The 14,570-nt window shown below is 47.4% G+C and overlaps 1 protein-coding gene across 1 annotated transcript in view; it reads right to left on the reverse strand.

The window, feature by feature from the left end:
- Nucleotides 1-491: 491 nt before the first annotated feature.
- The window catches only part of LUZP1 (leucine zipper protein 1), a 38,180-nt gene continuing 24,101 nt past the window's right edge, over nt 492-14,570 (reverse strand). The window contains exons 2-4 of the mRNA XM_051772234.1: nt 10,817-14,086; nt 6,555-6,719; nt 492-5,075 (exon numbers count right to left, since the gene is read on the reverse strand). Of these exons, the coding sequence (XP_051628194.1) occupies nt 5,040-5,075; nt 6,555-6,719; nt 10,817-13,978 (3,363 nt within the window). The 5' untranslated portion in view covers nt 13,979-14,086 and the 3' untranslated portion in view covers nt 492-5,039. The remainder of the gene's footprint in view (nt 5,076-6,554; nt 6,720-10,816; nt 14,087-14,570) is intronic.

Here is a 14,570-nt window from a genome sequence, read left to right on the forward strand (position 1 = left end):
CTGTGCTAACTGTACCTGCACATGAGAAACAGAAATCATGAAGGAGATTTGCCACTTGTACTGACCTCTGTATCCTCCAGTGCCTTCCAGGTGACGAACGGATCCTGGTTTCACCACAATCAATACTGACGGAGTGAAAGAGCTCTAACCAAGTGGTGGCTTCTTTCCCTCTGTAGTAACAACCTTGTTCCCCCACTCTCAGCAATGCCATGTTGAGCTCATCCAGCCACAGTGGAGAGTGGCTGTGTGCAACTGGTTGTGCTGTGTATGCACTGTCCATGCCCGAAATGCAGCCTGGAATGGGTGTTTGAGATACGCCTCAACACAGGCACAGAATGAAGCACAAGGTGCTCAGCTCCTGCACTGACCCACACACACACACACACTCTGCTGCCAACCAGGGCTGCCTCAGCGCCTCACCGAGGGGCAGCAACACCCCTGAGCAACAGGACTTGCAGAGGTTCAGCTGGAAACACCACATCACACACACGTAAAAAGAGAAGTGTTTATTGATTATATACTGTAGCGCTGACAGTGTTTGAGTCAGGAGAGACATGCAGATAAGTGTGTGTTTACATTTGGCATGCAGACTAAGAGCACTGTGTCACTTGAAGGAGGTGAGCACCATCAGTATCCACTGCATGGGCAGCGTAGGGAGGAAAGCACTGGCTTTCCTCTACTCAGCATGCTGAGACAGGCAAGTTCTGAAAGGGTGGAACAGTGCTGATAGCTCTATTTTGGACACAAAAGTTTGTTTTAGGGATAAAGGCAATACTGTTACCCTGGAAAATTTGCTTAACTTAGATGAATCTGTGATTATGAAAAGATTTCTTGCATTATTTGTCTTCTAACTAAGCTGCCCCAGCCCAAATATATGTTTGCAAATACAAAAAAATAGATTTATTCTCTTAAAAATACATTCCATGCAGCCTGGAGTGCTGCTTCCCCAAGGCAGGAGCTGGGACTGCACACGGGGCAGCCCAGGAGGATGATCCTTTGGGAGACTTGGGTTCTGACCATCAGAGGCATCTGCAAACAATGGCTTTGTGTTCTGTTGCACACAGCACAGCCCGTGGGAGGCTGGCCTGGAGCAGGGCCCTGATCACTCCAACACTGTGCAAGGGTGGCAGAGATAAGGTCTACTATGTTAGAGATGACACCAATATGACTATTGCTTCGATCTGTAGTTAGGAAATGTGCTTGTGTCAAGTGTCTCTTGAAGCACTGAGGTGCACCACCCCACCCTGTGCTTCCTGCCCTTTTCCCTTGCTGGAGGTCCCATCTGTGGGAGGGCCACAGGGCTCCCCTCAGCCAGGCCCACTGCCCAGCACCAGTGGGCACATGACCAAGCTGTCACACCCACGCTCCCCGAGCGGCTGGAGAGGCAGCTCTGCGCGCTGCAGAGGTGTTTCTGGGTGTGAAGGAAGCCATTCTGTGAAGCAGCAAGCTGCTGCCCCTCAGGCTGGCACCAGCCCTTCTGGGGAAAGCCACTGGCTCTCCAAAAGGAACCAGCAGCTCAGGGTCCTTGGGAGCAGCGAGCACTGACACACTTCCTCTGTACAGCAAATACATTTACAACTTTGGAATTACCCAAGGGCTCGATGCGTGGCCTTGCGCATCATCAAGCCTACTGAAAAGCCGGTTATATTTATATGCTAAAATTACAAATACTTCTTCAGTGATGGCAATATTTACACATATACTCTATTTTACAGCTGTTCAAAAAAAGTGTGCAATTTGAGTAAACACATTGTGTTTCCTGAAGTCATTGCTATAAGGTTAATAATACAATCAGCTCCTATTGCACTCATTGACCAGAGGGCATGGCCCCTTTTGTTCTAGGGAGGGTTTTCTTTCTCAGATTTAATCTTGGTTGTGGTAAAAACAACCAGTGTGACATCTGTGTCCAGTATTTACAAGCAGTGAGACTGATTCTAGAGCAGGAGTTCAACGTATCTGCTGTAAAATACTGAATAAATGACTGAGGCAGCTGGAGAAAGGAGAGATGTTACCTTGTGAGAAGCACTTGAGGAGAGCAGACAGTGCCCAGCAGCTCTGCATTGCTGGGGCAGCAGCTGTGGATAAGCCAGCTGAGCAGCAAGGTGAAGCCCTCTAGTTGCTCCAGCAAAGCCTGGTCCTGGATGACAGAAGTGGAAAACCCAACAGCTATTGTTGCTGGTGGTTCTTTCCTTGCAATTTAGACACAAGGGTTCCTGGGTGAGCTGTGGGGTTGAAAAGTTGATGAATAAGCCAGTGTTTTGTGGGTAGGCACAGGGAAACCTGTGTTTATCCTGCATGTCGTGTCACAGGGATGCAGAGACTTCCTGGCCAGGACTGAAACCAGTTCCCTTGGATGGAGCTTTGGGAGCACCATGCGAAGCTGTATCCGTATCAAGAAGACGAGGAGAGGGCTGGTAGATGAGTAGGGGTGTCCCGTGGGATGTGGACCAGTGTCCTGCAGCAGGATGGGGTGGGGACTGGGAGGAAAGCCATTCAGTTGCTGCCCAAAGCAATACTTGTACAGTGCAGTACATGCTGTCCCACGGTGTGTACGACGAGCTGCAAGTCCTGGGCAGCAGTGACCCAGGGCAAGGGGAGCCCCCCAACATGCCAGCTCTCTGGAGGCACAACTGCAATGCCCACGGTGACTGTGACTGGTACAGGTTATACAGCTGGAGAGCTGCTTAGCAGCAGGTTTGGGAACGCACAGAGAGGGAAATAATCCCTGTGACAACTGAAGAGGCAGCTACATGCCAAGGTGCTTCCCAGCTGCTCCCAGGTTAAGCAAGCAGGTACTGCATGAGGCATTTGGACTGCTGAAACAGCAGGTTTAGTTTTGAGGGGAACATGAAAACAAGGGGTAAAGAGAGGCAGCACTCTGCGGTGGACAGGCTGCAGCAGCCCCATGGAGCAGTGCTGAGCTGGGCACTGCTGGGCAGGCTGCAGGGCCAGATCTGCTGTGGGGGCAGCACAGCATCGGGAGGCAAGTGCTGCTGGCAATCCATCTGATTTTGGGTGGTGGCAGTGATCCTGACATACAGTGAGTGCTGAGCAGAGCAGGGTGCTTAGGAGGGACATGGCCATTGCAGAGGATTGTTACAAAGAAACTGTGGTTTCCCATTGAACAATCTGCAAGGATTTGCAATCCTTCCTGATAAACACATGGGGAAGCAGTTCAGAAATCTGAATTTAGCTTCAGAATTTCACTTTCTTTTAGTTTGTATTTTGAATTTAAATTTTTTCCCTATTATCTTGTTCTACTAGCATTGTTACCATGTCAATGGTAACAGAGAATGGTTCATATAATTTATTTTAATATAATTTAAAGATTATTATAGAGCTGCCACTCAGTACTAATTTAGAAGCATTATCTTTGTTATGCAACTTGAGACTTATACGTCATGACATATAAAAGAATAAAACGAAGGGTTAAAAATATGAATTTGGGAAAATATCTTAAAAATTGCAAAAGGAAACACTTTTTTTCAAAAATAATTTTTCCCTTCCTCCAAACAATCTTCATAAAAAAATAATCATGTCACTGAAACACATCTTTGTGTTTTCATAGATATTTTGCAGCCAGGGAGGAGCTGCAGCACAGGGATGCGCAGTACAGGCAGGCACACAGCTGTGGTACCTGCTTCTCTGGAGGCGGGATATGGGAATGAGTGTGGGGTGCAACTCAGACATGGGAGCTGCTGGGGTGCAGCTCTTTCCACAGGACCTCAGAAACGGATCAGGGACCTTTTCCTTCTGGCATATTATCCCTGTCCCTCTGCAGAAAAGCACAAGCAGCAGGAAGCACTAGGGGGGGTCAGTGCTGTTTGTGTACAGGCCAGCCCAGCAGCTGGGGGGTGGAATAGAAAAGAAGGACTAGCCAAGCCCTGCCTGTGCAAGCCAGGAGCAATAACCCTGCTCAGGGCAGATGTTGCTCCAGCACCTGAACACTTCCTGGAGCTGCAGGGGCAGTGTCTGCCTGACAGTGACACCGACTGCATTCCGTGGCCTGGGGGCACTGACAGGGGGACACATCTCTGTATTTGAAGCAGTCTCTGACCACACTTGAGTCCCAGGCACAGTAGATGGCAGATAGAGCACAGATCGAGGCTGTAACCATACTGGAGATCAGCTTAGGGTTCAATCCTGCTGTCTCCACTCTGTTTTGGGAAGGAACAAGGACATTCTGCTTGTCTGTGAGGAAAAGCACTTGTTTCTTTTTCTCTTATGGCTCAACTGCTAAAAATGAGCTGCAGAGCTGTTGCCTGCAGAGTGTGACAGACATAAAGCTTCAGGTAAATGGCACTCCAGTCCCAGGCAGGAGGAACTGTTGCTGCTGCAACACTGGTTTGGCTCACTGGATGACTTCTTGGTGTGGGATCTCAACTGGTGATGAGTAGGTCATGCAAGGCTCATTGCAGAGACTGACAGCAACAGGGAACAAACTGCTTCTAAACAACATTTTCTGTTCTCCTTCCCTCTCAATGTGTAAAGCAACAAGCAACCAGTGGGGAATGGTCTCCTCCTGCCTAGAGAGAAAGGGTGCTGGGAACACTGAGGTGACCACTACCCCAGCCAAAAGGGGGTATTAGGAGAATGCAAAATGTCTCTAGGAACTGAAAGCTTTCAATTGTGGAGGACAGCTGTCATGGGTTGGATGTAGTCATAGGGACACTGCTGGGATCTTGTGTGAATGTAAGTGGTTAACAAAAAATTCTCTCTTGTCCAGGGAGTACCATTGTTCAGAGAGGCTATGTAGTCAGAGTTTCCATATGGAGACAGACTTATCATCCTACATGGAAGATTGCAGGTACAGAGATGAGAAAAGGGAGTCCCCTGAGCAAAGTCTCTGCAGCTGCCTCTTCAGCAATGAAGAAGAAGAATTCACTGGTAAAGCTCCTGTACCTTTCAAATCGCATTACAAAAGTGGTTTCAGACTAGCTGAAGCCTCTGGAGAGGTTACAAACGGGTGTGATGCCTGTGAGCTTGGTACTATTCTGCCTCTTGCTCCACTGTTTTCACTGACCAGAAGGGAATGCAGCTCATCTCCGAGATGTCCGGCAGGCCCGGGAAGTGCCCTGTAAGAGACAACCCACAGCGTCACAGACTGGCCAGGACCTGCAGCTGCCCCACAAGCATTTCTACTCTGTGGAAAAGGATTGCAAATGCCTTTGGCAACCACCCCAAATCCCACCAGGATCCCAGTCCAATGGTAGGGTGGAGAAGAGCAGTGACAGGATGGGTTTGGAAGACAGAGGTTCTGCCAGCTGGGAATAAGCCCAAAGCAAAGGGACCTGGCCCTGCCTCACATAGCTTTTTTTATGCTGTAGGATACCCCGCACCCATTTCCACATCCAGCATGTGGGTCCTGGAAGTGGGATGCAGAACACCTGACAACAGAGGCGCTGGAGTTGATTTAATGTCAGAGCACACCTTTTGTGGTGTTCAGGCTTCTGCTACAGCTGATGGAGGTCTGGGCAAGACAGCAGACCCAGATGACGGTGTGTATGTTACAGGGATGTTACCCAAGTTTATATTTGCTGTTGATCCAGTCTGTGCAGACAAAGAAAGCACAACACAGTCTCAGGTATGGGACTCTGCACCGGGCCAGGTGAATATTACCTACGTAACACCTCTTGATGACCACATAAGAGCATTGCTGGGGTGCCGCTTTCCTCAGCTACCCACAAGGACAGTGTCAGTTCACTAACCTCTGCTAACCTTTCTTCAAGTGCCAGTCTGCGAAGGTCAGCTGGGACCATGGACCTCTGGGATCTTAATTCTGTCACTCACCATAAGGTATGACTCTGTAGGGCATTCAGTTGCCTTGCTGCAGTCCTGCTGCTCTCATGGCAAGACTCAGCAACTGTGCATGTCCAGTGACATACACTGGCAACGGGTTTGGGGTCTTACGTATTTCCTGCTGTAGACGATCCATAAATTGAAAGATACACTTTGCTCTCGGCAGCTGCACAGGCCAAGAGGGAATGCCAGGAGAAAAAGGAAGTCTTTTGTACAGACACAAGCATGCCTGTGCACCTGAGAATGAATGTCTGCCTGGACCTCTATATCCTCAGAAGGAAGCCCCTTGTGAAGAGGCTGTAATACATACTTTTTTCATATTTCAGACAATAGGTCATAGTCACTATAATGTGGGCCATTTTGCAATTGTGTGTCCAGAAGGATGTATTTTAGGAAGCAGAGCAGCAAGTATGTAGCAGCAGAGAAGCACTCCAGTAATACAGCAGCCAGCTGAAGCTGGGACTCTGCTTTTGTCTCTCCAAATGTTTTTTTCCATCCCTGATTGACTCGTGTACCACAGCATGACTAGATGCAGTGCCTCTTAGTCCTTGGAGAATATTTTTAGCCATAAAGCTAGCTGAAACAAGTTTACAACAGAAAATACAGCAGCCACTCCACCCCTGGGAAGTGCTAACTTCAGACTGGATTTTTTCTACAAGGTATACTTTCTTTTTGGACAAGCTCTCTAAGTTATGTTACTTGGATGTCAGTTCAGATATTGGCTTCTTGCTTTGTAACTACCTCCCCTCACATACCTGCTCCTCTGCTTGAAGACCGGGTTGTGCAGGGGAGTTGGATTCAGGGTCCTGCAGCTCCACCTTGGTGGCTGGCCTTTTCCCTGGAATGTCAGCCTGCAAGAGATACTCAGAAGAGCTGTACTGCTTCCTCCTGGAACTGGACACAAAATCCTTGCTTTCATCCTGTGCAAAGGAAAATAAAAAGGGTTGGGACCTGGGGACTCTGAAAGGCCTGGAATAACACTGGGCTTCTAGTCCTGGGTTTGTGGTGTGAGGTACTGTCTTGAGTCCCTTTGGCAAGGAGGGACTTGGGGCACCAGACCAGCTATGGCATGGCCTCACTTATGTACACTATTTCATAAAGATTTTTTAAAAAATCCAGTATTTTTAACCCAAGTTATGGATGCAGAATCACAAAACAGAATAGATCCCTTGGACAAGGTTACTGAGGTCCAAGGAAAGATGAAACCACTGATGTGATGTAGCTGGCTGCTTAAGTAGAAGCTTATGTGGAGTGAGCAGGAGTGAAAAGATGATGGATGCTGTGTTGGGTTTGCGTGGCCAGGTTTTGCTAGGGGGGGAGCTACTGGGCTGGCTTCTGTGAGAAGCTGCTAGAAGCTTTCCCCATGTCCATCAAAGCCAGTGCCAGCTGGCTCCAAGATAGACATGCCACTGGCCAAGGCTGAGCCAATCAGAGAAAGTAACAGCATCTCTGATAACATATTTAATAAGGAAAAAAAGTCACTGTACAGAAGTAATTGTGGCCAGGGAAGAGAGGAGTGAGAATATGTGAGAAACAGCTCTACAGACACCAAGGTCAGTGCAGAAGGACGGGGAGGAGGTGCTCCAGGAACTGGAGCAGAGATTCCCCTGCAGCCCATGGTGAAGACTGTGGCGAAGCAGTCTTCTGCAGCCCGTGGAGGTCCACAGGGTTGTTGAGATCCACCTGCAGCCTGTGAAGGAGCCCCTAATGCAGGTGGATCCCAAAGGAAGCTGTGACCATGTGGGAAGCCCACTATGGAGTAGGGTCCTGCTGACCTATGAGGAGAGGAGCTCATATACTGGTAGGATTTGTGACCCCTTGGGGGACCTATGCTGGAGCAGCCTGTTCCTGAAGGACTGCACCTCATGGAAAAGTGACCCATGTTGGAAAAGTTCATGAAGAACTGTAGCCCAGGGCAGGGATCCCACGCTGGAGAAGGGGAAGGACTCCTCTCCTGGAGCAGTGGCAGAAACAACATGTGATGAACTGACTACAACCCCTATTACCCATCTCCTTACATTACTGGGGGTGAGGAGGTGGAGTCCTGGAAGTAGAAAGGGGAGTCCAGGAAGGAGGAAGGTGTAGGGGGAAGGTGTTTTTAAGATTTGTTTTACTTCTCATTATCCTCCTCTAATTTTGATTGGTAATAAATTCAATTAATTTCTCCAAGTCAAGTCTCTTTTTGCTTGTGACAGTAATCTGTGAGTGATCTCTCCCTGCCCTTATCTCCCCTCATGAACTTTTCATCATATTTTCTCTCCCGTGTCCAGTTACAGAGAGGAGTGATTGAGGGGCTTTGGTGGGAGCCTGGCATCCAGCCAGGGTCAACCCATCACAGATGCACTGCACATCAGTCCCCAAAGCAGGGGAGAGAAGGGGCGAGAGGCAGCACATCCCTGGACATTGTCAGGGATGAGCCACCCATCATAAGAAGGTATGAGGGCTTCCTTTGAAGACAAGCCTGCCTTTAAGGTTTTGTCTAATATGTGCAGCACACAGCCCAGCTCCAGTTCTGTTAATGTCAGAGGCATAAGAAAACTACGCATTCATCTGGCATTGCTGCTGCTCATCAGCTCACTGCCTGCCAGTGCCTTCGCACTAATTTTCATCAGTCAAACATCAGATCAGAGAAATATCTGAACCATGAAGCCCAACAGAATGACTGCTCAAGGTCTTGTGTTGCCTCAGGTCTTTAGGGAGCTTGAGGAGGTTGACTGCCAGCACCAGAGGGAGCTGGTCCCCAGGCTGCAGCACCCATCCTGCTCCCTGGAGCTCCCAAAGCAGTGTTACAGAGAACTGCTGCTTCTGCAGCACAGGTATTGCAAAGGACTGTCAGTAACTCCTGTAGCTTCATTAGGGACATTTGCCTACATCAGCAGCAAGGAAGGGAAGGCTGCAATGGAGGAGAGGCACATGGATTTTGGCAAAACCAGCACAGGTCTTGTGTTTCCCAAATCAGATTGTTAAGGGAATCTCCACTGTGGACAGCAGAGCTGGAAAGAGATGACAGCGATACCTGCACAGGACAGCTGAATGTCAGCACAGAGCAGTGCCTAGCCTTCTGCCAGAGAAACAGCTACATCTTTAAATGAAACATAAATCTCAGCAGAAACAGCCTGCTGTGATATGAGGCATATTATAAGCCTGAAGATACCCTTCAAAGGGTTCTTTTCCAAGGGCATATGCAATAATTTAAGTTGCCCAAATACATACCATTTGGTATATCTAGTACACCTATGTATCTACAGTCTTTTAGGTTAACTTCATACTCCTCATTTACAAGCTAAAAACATACTTACTTTATGACCAAGAATTCAGGTTTGTGACTATGTAGTGTCAAGGGTGAGTTTATTGCAAAGTGATGCCGAGAGAGACTGCATCAGAGAGACTGAGCTCAACTCTCAACAGCCCTGTGTGAACTAACAACGCGATTGCTCTCCTTACTGCCTGTCCCTGGAGACATGGGCAAGGCTGGAAGTCAGCTAATCCTTTGGATAACTTGGGATAACCACACAGAGGTCAGGTTGCGCTGTGAGGTACACTTCAGCTGCTGTGAATGTACACCACATAGCTGGCAAATTTGATTTGACAGTGACCTTGAGAGCACCTGCAGAACATACTGCAGAGCTACACTCAGCCCTGGGTGGGCTGTCAGGGGGAAAATGGAAAAGAAATCAGTGCCTACCGTTTACAGCTCCATGACCAACCACATGTGAACCCAGCTGCAAGTGGAGAGAGTCAAGTCAGCTGTGAGAGTTAAGGTTGTGGGTGCTGTGAATTGAAACTCCTGGGATACAGGGAGGCCCAGGAATGGATCTCCCATTTCCCAAGCACATAAGCTGTTGTTATGCAAAAGGGCAACTTCAATCATATCAGCTCTGCTTGGATTCATGAAAGAGCAGTACAGATTGCCTGTGACCCACCCTGGCCAGGGAGATGATTTATTCTCAGTGTCACAATATAGCTGGAAGGCCAGCCTGCACTTTGTAACACCAAGTGACAGGCTCTCTGCAAAGCAGAGCACAAATTCTTCTGTGCTTCTCATCATCAGAGAAGTAGAAGTTTTGAAAATGTAAAACTCCTTTCCTATCTCCACCGCCTCATCTTCGTCAATGCCAGAATCATTCAGTTAGGAATCTGTCCCCTCTGTCACCAGCACTGTTGGATAACCCAGCTGGGTTTTTCCTGCAGACTGGCAATGGCAGCAGCTGCTCAGAGCCGTGCTAAATGAATAGCAGAGGCAGGAGTTGCAGCAAGAACTAGTGTGGTGTTTAATGGCCTGGAGGGCAGTGAGCTCACTTGAAATCTACCAGAGCCTGCAGCTCCAGTGGCAAACACAGCTCACCAGACCAGATATATCTACATGTGTCACTGCTTTGAGGGACACCCCTCATTGGTGCCAGCCAAAGGAACAGGAAAAGAGCACAGCCATCCTTGTAGAATACGGGCGCAGACCAAGGAGGGAGCAGCCTTGTGTTACCAGCCACCACTCATCTGTTTAGGAAATGCCCAGGGAGCATTTCCAGACCAGAGTCTGGTTTCACGTGAGGAAACCATGCAGCTCTTACCAAAAAGAGCTCTATCTCTACAGCTGCCTCTATCTCTATCTCTACAGAGCTACAGCTCTGCCTGAGGTACAACCCCACTCAAGTCTGCTCACTTCCAGCATTTTTTCATTGCTACTCCAAGTCAAAAATGCCATGCAAAGCCACTCTGAAAAGCATACCATGTCCTACTTAAGCTATGACTATGTCTTCTCTAATCTTGGCAAGACTAAATGCTACTATGTAGTTATTCATATGGCAGTACAAGACCCAAAAGCAGATGGATCTAATTTCAATAAGGCTAAATCTGGTAATTCACATATGAGATGCTGCACTGAAGATAGCAGGAGCTGGGAGAGGCAGCACTTAGGAAATAAGCTGTAAGAATTTCAAATCACGCATCCTACAACTACCAGGCAACGTGGAAAACCTCATCAACTGAAAGAGAAGAGTGTTGGATACAGAATACTTACAGGTAGCGCAGTCCGGTGCCAAGCAGCAGCTGCTGTAGGATCACTTGCATAGCTCCTGCGTGTCAGCAGTTCAGATGCACTTAAGTTACTTTTGGTCCTTCGGGACCCCAGTTCAGGGGCACTCCAAGAATTAGCTGTGGCACTGGTCCTTGCTGAGGCCTGCTCCAGGGAGTCTGTTCTTGCACTATTCCCTTCCACTTCGGAGAGGTCCACTGAAGACCTACACAAGTTTGTAGTACTGGAAGCTGCACTTTTCTCCACTTCAGTTTGAGAGTCCTCCAGGGAATGTAAGCCTTGTCTTGTTCTCCAGGAACTTCTCATAGCGGCATGCTTTGTTTCAGATGAAGCTGCATCTGAAGAGCCATGGCTCTTCCAGCTGATTGTCTCTGAAGGCAGTTCACTGTTCCTCTCTGTGAGTTCAGAAGTCTTTAGCATAATGCTGCTTCTGGAGACCACTGTTTCAGCTTTACTTCTCGGCACTGCCTCTCCACTTCTGTCCATCTCAGATAATTTCAGAGCACTTTTATTAATCGATATCTCAAAGGGTGTGGGGACATTGTTCGTTATTGATTGTGAAGGCTCATTTGAGGCTGCTCTGATGTTGCTGCTGGTAACATGCCTTTCCTTTGCTGGTATATCTGCAGTGGTCCTTGGAGCTGTTGGCTCAGAAGGGAAGATTGTGATGCTGCTTGTCATTTTATTTGTTACCATTTTAAAAACAGACTTCTGTTTTTCTGACTCTGCCTCCGAAACAGTCCCTCCCATGACTGCCTTCATATCCTTCTCAACAATTGCAGGTTTAATGATGGCTTTTGACCTCAGAGCTTCTCTCGGGCTGAACGACCTTCTGGATTTCAATCCTCCAGTGCTGGCATCCGATGGTTTTATACACTTGGTGGAGTCTTCATCATTTACAGTGTTTTTCTCATTTTCAAAAAGTGATGCTCTAAAAACTCCTCTAGAATTGGAGAACTGCTTGGAACTGACTTTCTTTCTTGTCTCAAAATCTGACTGAGTGGTTGTTTTTTTGCCTCTTCCTGATTCTTCATCTGAATTAAGCTTTTCCTGGTTACTCTGGATTGTCTTGGAGTCAGTTTTTAAACCCACGTTTACATGATCTGTTGCTGAACTTGAAGACTGCTCTGTCTCTTCTTTATCAAAACCTGTGAGAATCTGCAGAATGTCTTCCTGACTCCTGGAGCGATGGGAACGCTTTGTTAGTATTGAAAACTTCACACTTTCAAGAGATGTGTCTGTGACTTCTTTTTCCTGGGAGATTATTGCCCTTTTAGCCCTCCCCTCCAAGGGCTGTCTGTGTGACGCAGCAAAAGCGTTCACTGCTTCTACTTTAGAGCCAGCAGAGTCTGAGGCTGACACATGGGAGGACAGATGGTACCTGTATGCCGAAGCTGTGCCATTGGAAGAGGTGTGGTTACCCCTTGCGAGCTGCGTGTCCCCCGTGCAGTCACTAACTTCAGCCTGGCTTGTTTTCAGCTTCTCAGCCAAAGAAACCATTGATTCTTCTTTGCTTGACTTTTCATCCCGTGTGTCAGCACCATTTTGGCAGCTGCCACGGAGCACCTGAGATGGCTTTTCAGCCTTGGATCTCAGGCTTGTGTCACCAACAGATTTGGAAGGTGCTTTCCAAGACTTCTGCTCCTGTGCAGCAGGAGGATATCGGCTGAGGACAGATGGCTGCTCTTTGGATCTCCTCCCCTCATTCTGCATGACGTAGCCTTCCTTCTGACCAGGAGAAATAGTGGAAACTAAAGATTTCTCTTCCAGTCTTTTTGTATCTGTGACAGCAGCGTCCGAAAGGGCAGATGCACCAGATGTTTTTCCCGCTTTTCTGTTCATTAAGCTTGAACTGGACACCTGCTTACCACCATGGCTGTAACTGTCATTACTGACAGAGAAGTCTCTGTTCCGTGCTCTTTCCCGGCGCTGCTGTGGCGAGAGCTCCCTTGGCTTGTGCTTGGCAGCTGTCAAGTCAGCCGTGACACCTCTGTATTTAGGTCGGTCATGTTTTCCCCTGCTGGTAAAGCTTGTATCTTCATTTTCAACCTCTCCGTTCTCCAGATCTTTCTGGTTTTTTATTTGCATTTTTATTTCTTCTAGCTGACCTGTTAAGAGTTTGTTTTTATTCTGTTCACTCAAGTAACTGTCTTGCAGGTCATTGTTTTTGGCTCTTACTTTTTTAAGTTCTTCTTCTAAAGATTCAAAACGTTTGATCTGAGTTTTAAGTTTCTCAATTTCTTGGGTGAGATCTTTCACTTTGTTGTCTTCCTGGTTTTTATTCTTTTGGTTTTCTGATTTATTCCTGGTTTCATTTTCTACATGTTTCAGGTAATCCACACTTCCCTTCCTCCTGGTCTCCTTAGAAGGCAGTGCAGAAGTCAAGTCATCTTCAATTCTCAAATCATTTCTGTCCAGGAGATTGTTGGATGACCTTTCTAGCAAGTTGGATGCATTTCTAGTTTGATCTGCCCTATTTAGTTTATTGTTTTGTTCTAGTTTCTGTGTTAGCTCCTGGATTATTTTTTCATTCTGCTTTTCTCTTTCATTAAAATGTTTTCTTTCTGTGATAAAGCTCATAGCTAAGGATTTCAGCTTTTCTAGCTCACCCGTTAAGCTCTGCTCAGTTTTATCTAGCCTGTCCTCAGATGCTTCCAGTTCTTTCACTTTCACTCTAAGTATTTCTAATTCTGTAGATATCTTTTTGGTCAAGTTCTTTTCTTCATTGAGGCTAAGACACAGCTGTGTACAGTCATTCTTGCTCCTCCCGAAGGCCTCCTCCAGCTTCTCCAGCTCTGCCATTCTCCTCTGAAGGTGTTCAATTTCTGACTTCAGCTCTCGAGTGAGGCTCTCCTCCTCTTCAAGTTTTTCTTTCATTAATCTGCAAAGCTCTTCAGCCTTTCTAATTTCTTCATCCTTGCCTTCAATCTTCAGTACTCTTTTCCGCAGGGCTTCGATGTCAGCCAGCATGCTGGAGTTGCTGCCTTCTGCCTGGATAACTTTGTCCTGGAGGTCAAGCAGTTCATCCTCTGCTTTCTGCAGATTTTTGGTTGCTTCCTCCAGTTCATCAAGGCGGCGACTAAGGCTCTGCAACTTGAAACGTAGGTGCCGATTTGAGGTTTCCTTGTAACCTGTAAATTCTGCCATGTTTATTTTATTTCTTTTAGGTGAAAGCTTTGCTTAGTCTGGGTGAAGGGTGTAGACCTTGTGTATTTCTGGTATGTTATCGTTCCTTTGAACAGAGGCAATCTCACTCTGAAAGAAAAAATGTTATAAATCAATATAAGAGCTCAGAATATAAAGTATTCTCACTATGTAAGCTCGACTATAAATGTTCATCTAAGTAACTTCTTAATTAAACACATTTCTGAGTGCTAAATTAGGAGAAATGAAACTGCAGAGAAGACCCACAGTCCACTTACTTCGGTTATACAGGGTTCCCAAAAATAGCTTGCTCCCAATATCTGAGGGCAGGAAGTGCCCTCCCCTGCTGGTCTGCACAGGCGGTTTGTGCACTACCAGCAGATTCTAACCCAGGGCTCCACAGTCAGTGCAGCTGCCTGTGTGCAAGGTCCCAGGCTGTAGAGGGTCATGCAGGACTCAGGTCCCTGTACATGGACACGCCCACACAGCAGACACCTCTTTTTTCAGCACTGCACCAGCCTCCTGAAGACACACCTTAGTGAAGAAGATTCAGGATTTCAGAACCAGAAAAATGCAAGCCCCAGCCAGGTGGTAA

The sequence above is a fragment of the Manacus candei genome, unplaced genomic scaffold, assembly GCF_025592945.1.
Source record: "Manacus candei isolate 608988 ecotype Guabito, Panama unplaced genomic scaffold, ASM2559294v1 h1tg000151l, whole genome shotgun sequence".
In the NCBI taxonomy this organism is placed as follows: Eukaryota; Metazoa; Chordata; class Aves; order Passeriformes; family Pipridae; genus Manacus; species Manacus candei.